At 34.6% G+C, this 10172-nt stretch overlaps 1 protein-coding gene across 3 annotated transcripts; it reads right to left on the bottom strand.

Moving 5' to 3' along the window:
* Positions 1-3392: 3392 nt before the first annotated feature.
* ficd (FIC domain protein adenylyltransferase) lies at positions 3393-9853 on the bottom strand. Of its 3 annotated transcripts, XM_073840792.1 has the most exons (4): positions 9769-9844; positions 8744-8783; positions 8337-8664; positions 3393-6218 (listed from the first exon to the last, which is right to left on the bottom strand). In XM_073840792.1, the coding sequence occupies exons 3-4, from the start codon at positions 8605-8607 to the stop codon at positions 5140-5142; spliced, it is 1350 nt and encodes a 449-aa protein (XP_073696893.1). In that variant the 5' UTR covers positions 8608-8664; positions 8744-8783; positions 9769-9844; the 3' UTR covers positions 3393-5139. The 3 variants fall into 3 exon arrangements, with proteins under 3 accessions (XP_073696893.1, XP_073696894.1, XP_073696895.1); XM_073840793.1 differs by lacking the exon at positions 8744-8783 and having other exon boundaries at positions 9769-9853; XM_073840794.1 differs by lacking the exon at positions 8744-8783 and having other exon boundaries at positions 9764-9829.
* Between the last annotated feature and the right edge of the window lie 319 nt (positions 9854-10172).

Raw genomic sequence — 10172 nt, 5'->3', positions numbered from 1 at the left:
TGACTTGTGTTCATTTGTGATATTTTCTCATTTTGTTTTAAGTGGATTGTAGAGCTGTCACTAACCTGTAGATTATTTTGACGATTAATCGAGTGATCAGATAATTATATTTTGTGTGTGGTAATAAAAAGAGACCTAAGCGACAATATAACATTATATAGCCTATCATCTAATCCTTGTTTAATTTTGATTAAACTTAATTCAAATGTCCACTCAATCTTTAATATTTTGCCATTTATTTATGATAGAAATGCTACAACCACTGTAATTTCTTGAATATGTGGACATCAAAAAGTGTAAACTCAGAGTAAGGGTTTGAGCTTTTATTTTGAAATCCCGATGAACATTTAGCATATATACAAAGATATCGATGTTATGCCGCGTTCCAGGCAACCCGTTTCTCGTGTTTTTCCACCCTTCTACCCGTCAAACCCGTGACTTCCCACCCGTGATACTCCTACTAGATAGTTCCGAGTTCTGACGTGACATAGCCCGCGATGTCAGCACCTACGGGTGGTACACAGTGAAAAAAAAGACTTTAGGACAATATAACGTTCAGACCTGCAAACTCATCAGAGGAAAAAAGGTGACAGTGTCCGCGGGGCGGGGCGGGCCGGGGGGGGGGGTATATTATACTGAAAAACATTATTTTTTCCTTCTTAGCCTGGACAAGGGATTCACAAACACACGCACGCAAACGCCATGGAGGGAAACTGAAAAAAATTCACAAACTATTTGATATATTTTACAGTTCAAGATAAAACTTAAAAGATGTAGTTATTAAATTATATGAAATATTTAAATATATCGGAATTATCGATTCATATTGAGTGCATTATTTAATTTTTATACCATCAATATTTCACGTATTTGTAGTGCACTATATATAAGTATTTAAATAATTCACCCTTATAGGCTGTTTGTTTGTGAGCTTAATGTCTTTCTGCACTTGCTATGTGACCCTGGACCACAAAACCAGTCTTAAGTCGCTGGGGTATGTTTGTAGCAATAGCCAAAAATACATTGCATGGGTCAAAATTATTGATTTTTCTTTTATGCCAAAAATCATTAGGAAATTAAGTAAAGATTATGTTCCATGAAGATTTTTTGTAAAATTCTTACTGTAAATGTATCAAAATGTAATCTTTGATTAGTAATATTCATTGTTAAGAACCTAATTTGGACAACTTTAAAGATGATTTTCTCAGGATTTTGATTTTCTTGCACCCTCAGATTCCAGATTTTCAAATAGATGTATCTCGGCCAAATATTGTCCTATCCTAACAAACCATACATCAATAGAAAGCTTATTTACTGATATATACTTATATATATACATCTCAGTTTTGTCAAATTTAACCTTATGACTGGTTTCGTGGTCCAGGGTCATACACACACACACATACATATACATATATATATACACACTTAAGGGCGGTAAAAGTACTACAATTTATTATGCTAGAAATTGTATAATAAATCAAAAAGAAAGCCGTCTTGAAAAATATAGGGAGTTTAAAAGGCAGCTGCATAATACCAAAGACTATAGAACTTTGATAATACATAATCCTCTGCTGCCATCTATTGGTTATATGGGTCATTCCATATTATTTTTAAAAAAAGACGTTTTCTGCGAAGTCATTTTGTCCGATGCAGTTTTTTATGAATGAAAAATGAGTCCTTGAATTACATTTTATTTCACAGCTGTAGACTTGGAAAATAATAAAGGCTTTAAAATATTGTGATAAGATTTTAAAAATGTGTTCATGACTTTGAAGGCAAGTTAGTGATTATCAAGAATACGATTAAGATGTCCTTGAAGAGAAGTATGGCTTGCTAGCTAACCTTAGCCTAAACACGTTATGATAGTGTTTAGCTGTCAGCATTTAAATGTACAACTATGCAGATGTGGTGAGTACGGATTACCAGGCTCCGCATTTAAATGATGTGTTGTTAAATAATAAGAAACTGAATGTTCACGCCGCTAACATTGTTTATAATGTTGCAATTATAATTTTTCTCAGTTTCTGATAAGAACGAGGCAGTAGATCAGTCTCAAGAGTGTCCACCTAATATATAGCACATATAAAATGAGCTTTAGCGGAAGTTTACGAGCTGCTTATCTTTATGCGGAAGTTCTATAGAACGCTCCGTGCATACGGTCATTTCAATTTCCATCAGAGTTTCAACATTAGGTCAGGTGTCTCTTGACAGGCGCGAACACAGATGGCAGTGTGTTTCAAGATACCAAAGCAAGCGCTGAGATTGGTCCAGGAAAAATGTCATTTATAAGAATTGTCCAATAATGGCCTACATGGCACGCAAGCCCACCCCCACCTCCCTCTCTTGACAGGCGCGAGCTCAGTTGAGATTCCGATCGGCCCAGATGTCAATTAACGCAAGCCCAACCAACCCCCCCCCCCCTCCTCCTCAAAAAAACTCTCCTGTTCTACACGATTCACGTGAATGACCCAATTGACAATGAAAACGGCGATTGTCGCCGAAAAGCGACAAGTTTGCAGGTATGAACGTTGCAAACAAATTAATAATAATAAAAACAAATGCGCTCAGGCAGTTTGGGGTGACTTGCCTGGGACGCTACGAGTCGTGATTTGAAAGCTCAAAAACCTGCCTGGAACACAGCATTATTTTCCTGTGTTTGAGTAGATTTATAAATGATTTACCTTATTCCCAGATAGACGTTATATAATTCATTATAATGAATCTGGCGATACTCGGACATAAACAACAGCATGGATTGCACAGTTAATATTCTACTGAATATATTGTTTATTATATTGCTAATGCTGTCTAAACCATGGGGGAAAACGCGTGGAAGCTGCTAAATCATATAGACAAGGACTTAGTAAGCAGGAAAGGGCGCAATATTTTGACAAACTAAAGTTAACATGTGGTAAAGATACGTACAAGTATTAAGATATTAGCCTAATATTTCACCTACCTGACTGGAAATAAGAACAAACACGAATGTTGTCAAGATTCTTGCCCTGGAAATCCTGGCTCAGAAAAAGCCTTTAGTTCCTCAGACATTTTTTTTGCACTCTTCAGTACTCCAAATGTTTTCCCGGTCCGACCGATTAGTACAGCCCAAAACATGACAATAATTTACTATTTTCAGCAACAATAACCACCAAATATGCGAGTTTCGTTTAGTTCAATGGCAGTTAAGTTCTGTGCCGCCAGTATCGATGATTGATGACACGTCATGAAAGCACTTTATTGAATCAAGGAATCATGATGGCTGATCATGGCTCTATTGGATTGTTTCAACATTTTCCATATTTTACAACTGTGGATACTGGCTATTATTCTGCTTATGAAAAGATAGAAAAAAAAATAAAGACATAAATCCACCACACACTAGGAGGAAATAGAAGTTGCACAATAATTTATTACACACAATAATAAAATAGCTTTCATGAGTAGTAAAATAAATTAAAGACATGTTTAAATAGATTAAAGTGCTTAAAATAGTGGCAAACTAAATCAAAAGATGTCAATCAAAAAAAAAAATTTGAAAAAATTGAAAAAATTGAAAAATGAAAGTCCCTAGCATTTTTAATACAAGTTTTCAACACTATTCATGTAATCAGTAATACATCTTCCTAAATAACATTAATCATACATCAATCACCAAATAATAATTTTCATATGGAAAAGTAACATCTCAAAATAAATTATCTTTTAAAGGGATAGTTCACCCAAAAATTTAAATTCTGTCATTAATTACTCACTCTCATGTCATTCCTAACCTGTGACACCTTCAAAACACAAATTAAGATTTTTTGATGCAAGGCCCAGGAAGGCAGTAAAAACATTGATAAAATAGTCCATGAGACATTAGTGGTTCAACTGTAATTTTATGAAGTTACGAGAATACTTTCTGTGCACAAAGAAAACAAAAATGATGGCTTTATTTAACGTTTTGATGTGACATTAACTATTTTAACTTTGTCCTTACTACGTTTCTGTGTCTTGCTGTCTATGGAGGGTCAGAAAGCTCTTGGATTTCATCAGAAAATATCTTAATTTGCATTTCAAAGATGAACAAAGATCTTACAGGTTTGGAACAACATGAGGTTGAGTAACTAATGACAGAATTTTCATTTTTAGGTGAACCAACCCTTTAACCATCCCCAAACTTTAAAGCGTCTCAAAAAAAAAAAAAAAAAAAAAAAAAAAAAAATCATGGATTATGCTCTAGGAAATGTTAAAGGTTAACTATTACTCAAACTGAGTTTGGCAGACACTTATTTTTGAACATGACATTTCTTTGCTGTAACCTGCCAGCTTGTAAATGAGAAATGTGTCCAACAAGCTGTAGACTTCACAAAATGTACTTCAGCATCTGAAAATCATCACTAAAGAACTGCAATCTTTCACATTTCACAAACCTGTTCACTTTCCATAAAAGATTAACTCAAGCTTGCATAAATATTGTTCCCAACAGAAAGGAGTTCATTCATGCCACATTATCATTAACTCACAAGCAGAAGGATTGAGTCGCTAAAGGATCTAAAGATCTGACCTAATGCTGTTCCTTCAGTGGAAAAGAAAAGTATTTAATTAGAGCTTCAAAACGATTAGTCGCGATTAATCGATTCAAAAGAAAAGTTTATGCTTGCATACTATGTGTGTGTATTGTGTATATTTATTATGTATATATAAATACACACACAAACATGTATATATATGCAATACATTTACATACAAATACAAATGTTTATTAAAACATACATCTATGTGTGTGTATTTCTATATACATAATATACACAGTACACATATGTATGCAAACAAACTTTCACTTTGAATCAATTAATCGCGACTAATCGTTTTGCAGCTCTACTTTTAATTTCAAATTTAAAAGTAACAACAAACAAGAATCTAAAATACGGACATTTCAAACAGTCCATTTTCAAAATAAAAAACTAAACCGTACCGGATATAGCTACACAGTAAATGCACAAACTTAAAATGGATCCACAATTTCTTTATGTAGGTCCCATGCTTGCAATATAAGGTTGGAGAGTGATTCATCACAGAGGCTGATATGGCCATTACGGCAGCACGTCAGTTTACACCACATGCAATATTTTCCCACTTGCCAACATATATCTATCAGCTATGCACAGGTATGGTGCGTTTACAGTCAGGACAGGCGTGATTACTAGCCCCAGGGAGCCCAACTGCATGCTCAGTTGTGGCTATCAGTAGCGTATCAAGTGTCATTTCTGTGCATTTTGCGATAAAGCGAATAAAGGGCCTCACATCGCCCTCATTGGCAGTATCCAGGGCCGCGTAATACTCTGCCCTCTGTTCTTTCCGAATAGTGATTGGTGGATAACTAGCTTGCATTAGGATTAAATTCATGAGCAGTCGAGACGTCCGTCCATTCCCGTCGACAAACGGATGCACGTACACCAGTTTATAGTGCGCGAGAGCTGCGAACTCCACTGGGTGTAGATGGAGCGCCTCCTCTGAGTTCAACCACTGCACTAGTTCATGCATGTGCCTGTCCAGGTCCTGAGGGTGAGGTGGGATGTGATGTCCCACGAAAACCTGTCCGACACGGAATCGCCCGGCTTCGACAGGATCGGCATAGCCTAAAACCCGTCGGTGGATCTCTAGGATGTCGTTTACAGCGATTGCTCCAGCGCGGGATAGCAGGGTTGTGTTTATGTACTTCATGGCTACATCAACGCCAATTGCCTCGTTCTGTTCTTGAAGACTCTTTCCCGGCACAGCGTATCTGGTTTCAATAATATGTCGAATCTCTGACAGAGTGAGCGTGTTGCCTTCGATAGCTACAGTGTGGTAAATATGGTGGTAGTAGGTCTCCTCCATGACCCGACGCAAAGCAGAGTTGCCTTTGGGTATGGACATCAGACGTCGTACCTTTCCATCAATGATTCCAAAATGGCGTTGATCTATTTCCTCTACTAGTGGGAGTGTGCGATCCCTGCTCACTAGAGCCTTTTCGTTACAGGGCGAGATGGCTAGGGCCTTGGTATACAGGTGGTCTGCTTGGACAACGTCTTTTTCCTCTTCCAGTATGGTTCCTAGTTCGGTGAGTGCCTCCACAAACTCTGGGTTCATGTTGAGCGCGTGGATGAGCAGCTTATGAGCTTTCTCCCTTTTGCCATTTTTCTTCATCTCCAAAGCTTGCTGGAGAGCCGCCTTTGCCTCCAACTGAGTCTCTGTAAACAAACAGATGGTCAGTGTTTTGCGGTATGACATTCTAGATGATAGAGGCATAATCGATAGACATTAACACTTGAAAGTAAGTTTCATTTTTTAATGTTTTTTTATAGTTGTGTCCGTTTCATCTAAATCCAGGAGACAGATTGCAGTAAGCTTCTAATGAGTTTCAGTGCCTGTTGAGTTTTCAAGAGCTCAAGAATAATATTTCAACTGTGGCCACAGAGGTCAATAAGACAAGAAAATCAGATTTTAAAGCTTTTTTGGTTATTGAACATATATAACAAAATTAGAATAGGCAAAACAGTTTAAAACTATTACAAATTGATTTAGTTAATTGAAATAAAGCTGCAATAAAAATACAATAAAATAAAATAATAGCTGAAATGTAAAGTTAAACAAATTAGTTTAAGTACTAAAGTCAATAAAATAATAAAAATAAATAAAATAAAAATGAGTGCTGTCATAATATATATGTGTGTGTGCACTGTGTAAATTTCTATGTATACATAAACATAGACAGGTACATGTACACTGCCATTCAAAAATATCGGATCAATAAGATTTTTAATGTTTTTAAAGAAGACTTTTCTGCTTCAAGGCTGCATTTAGTTGATTAAATATACAGAAAAAAAACTGTAATATTGTGAAACATTATGTGAAACAGTTTTTTTCTATTTTAATTCAAAGCTGAATTTTCAGCATTATTATTCCAGTCCTCTATGTTACATGATCCTTCAGAAATCCTTTTAATATGCTGATTATTATCAATGTTGGAAACAGTTGTGCTGATTATTATTTTTTGGAACCTGTGATATTTTTTTTTAGGATTCTTTGATAAATAAAACAAAGAACAGCACTTATTTAAAAGAGAAACCTTTTGTAACAATATACTGTGCAAAGTTTGGGGGTTTTCTTTTTTTTTTAATAAATTAATAATTTTATTCAGCAAGTATGTGTTGAATTGATAAAATATGATAGTAAAGACCTATACTGTTAGAAAAGAATTCAATTTTTAATAAATGCTGTTCTTTTTAACTTTTTATTTATCCAAAAAAACATGAAAAAAGTATCACAGGTTCTAAAACAAATATTAAGCAGCACAACCGTTTTCAACATTGATGATTTCTGGGTGATTGTGAGAATAAAAATTCAGCTTTGCCTCAGGAATAAATTATCTTTTAAAGCATATTAAAATAGAAAACTGTTATTTTAAACAGCAATAATATTTCATAATATTACTTTCCTGTATTTTTTACTTTGCTGTATTTTTGATCAAATAAATGGAATTTTTGAAAAGCATAAGAGACTTCTTTAAAAACATAAATTAAGATCCCAAACTTTTGAACAGCAATGTATGCATTTAAGAAATACATGTAATATACATTTATATTTATATATAATATAAATCCTAAATATATATGAATATATGTAAATACATTTAATATTTCTCCAAATATATACATACACACACACATATTATGTAAACAAACTTTTATGTTGGATGCGACTAATTGTGATTAATCGATTTGACAGCACTAATAAAAATCTAAAGCTAAATGGAAATATTAACAAAATATAATTACAACAATAATAATGATAATGATGGTGACAAAAACAAATGTGACCCTGGACTACAAAACCAGTCATAAGGGTCAATTTTTTTAAATTGAGATTTTCTAAACCATCTGAAAGCTGAATAAATAAGCTTTCCATTGATGTATGGTGTGTGTTAGGAATGACCATTTTTGGCCAAGATACAACTATTTGAAAATCTGAAATCTGAGGGTGCAAAAAAATCTAAATATTGAGAAAATGGCCTTTAAAGTTGTCCAAATAAAGTTCCTAGCCATTCATATTACTAATAAAAAAAAAAGTTTTAATAAATAAAATATCTTCATGCAACATGATCTTTACTTAATATCCTACTGATTTTTGGAATTAAAGAAAAAATTATATTTGACTATTGCTATGAATATACCCGTGCTATTTAAAACTGGTTTTGTGGTCCAGGGTCAAATACCAATCACCTAACCAACTATATATACTATATATTATTAAAAATGGTAGACTTCATAAAATTTGATAGATCAACAGCAGATTCAACTGTATTGTACCTTTACTGGGCTTGACTTTCTGTGGCAGGAGGTCTAGTGCAGTGAAAGGGACCGTCAGGCTGGTGCTGTGCACTACAGGCCGCTGGGCACCCCCCCACAGCTGGCAGCGCAGAAGAGCAAGACCCTTCAGCGTGGCGCAGCATTGCTCCTCTATTCCTGCTAAAGGCAGCAGCAAAACAAATACAGACCCCAGCAGGCCAAACAGAACAGGTCCCCAGCCCCAGAACAGAGGACCGCTGCAGGCATGCCGGAACACTGCTAGAGCTGCCATCAATCAAACGATCCAGATTTCACAAGCCATGCGTCCAACATGCTTGCAAGACAATATCTGTGTGAAATGTAAAAAAAAAAAAAAGTTAAAGGACAAGTTCACTTCCAGAACAAAAATTTACAGATAATTTGCTCACCCTCATGTCATCCAAGATGTTCATGTCATTCTTCTTTCAGCTGTAAAGAAATAGATTTTTGATTAAAACATTTCAGGATTTCTCTCTATATAGTTGACTTCTATGGTGACGTTGAACAGTTTTTAAGTTGGAGAAGAACATGAGATGGAAGTTTTTAAACCTATCCTAACTGTCTTGAATCAGAATACACAGAGTTCACGCAGAGTTAGACAAGACAAGCATTAGAGGTTAAAAAGTATAAAATTGTTCTTTTTTTTTTTTTTTTTTTTTTTTTTAAAGAAAATAACCTAAAATCTTCGGGCTGGGATCATTTAGACCCCTTTTAAGCTGCATTTAGGAAGTTCAAACTCGGGGGCAAGAAAGAAGTCCACTATATAGAGAAAATTCCTGAAATGTTTTCCTCAAAAAACAATTTCTTAACGACGAAAAAAATAAAGATATGAACATCTTGGATGACAAAGGGGTGAGTAAATTATCTGTAAATGTCTGTTCTGGAAGTAAACTTCTCCTTTAAGCGTTAAAATTATAAATCAGGTTTATGGTCTTTTTTTCAGTCTAATGTGAGCCAGGTGGCTTTTGGGAATATGACAGTTTATGAAACATAATAAGTGATTTGTAACCACATTTACAACCATCTTTCATGTGGTTTAACAGTCTGAAGACGAGAGTAAAATTCACAAATGGTCAAACATTTTTTACATCTTTGAAACAACCTAAGCCTGTATTTGATATGTATAGCCGTCCTATATGCTGTAGCTAACAACACTGGCATTTAAGTTTTGTTATAATAGTATTATTTAACACAGTAGCGAAATAACTGTACAATTGTAGAACAAGATATTTGTCCAGCTGACACCAGAAATATCACCTTATGGTAGACAGTCCATGACTAACGTTACAGCAGTTCATGACAAGTCATGAAACTATTCATATATGTTTACAGAAAAACGTTCACCAAACACTTAAAACCGGCGGCAAGCTACGTACTTCATAAAACAAAACGTACAATTTCAGACATACCTTACCTGTTGTGTTATTCTCACTCTAAATGATGGATATGCTCAAAAATGTTTCCTCCGGCGTTAGCAACGTCAACTTCCGCGAATCGGATATGGCCTACTTGTAAGGTTGATATTGATTGGTTGATTTTACTTAGTATGTGCTTACTGATTGGTCAAATGTTTGCCACACACCCTTGTGCAGCAATACAGTTTTCAGATCGTAGTACTACATGATTGGACAAGACGCTCTATTCATTGGTACGTCAATATGTAATGTTCTTTACTAATATTGTTTTAAGTTATAATCTTTTTATTTTATTTTGTATTTAATTTTAGATTTTTATATATATTATTATTTTTATTATTTTTATATATATTTTGTGTTATTTATATATTTCGAATTTTAATATAATTTATTTATTATTATT

The sequence above is a fragment of the Garra rufa genome, chromosome 5, assembly GCF_049309525.1.
Source record: "Garra rufa chromosome 5, GarRuf1.0, whole genome shotgun sequence".
In the NCBI taxonomy this organism is placed as follows: Eukaryota; Metazoa; Chordata; class Actinopteri; order Cypriniformes; family Cyprinidae; genus Garra; species Garra rufa.
The sequence above is the reverse complement of the archived record's forward strand: the minus strand, read 5'-3'. Positions and strand labels throughout refer to the sequence as shown.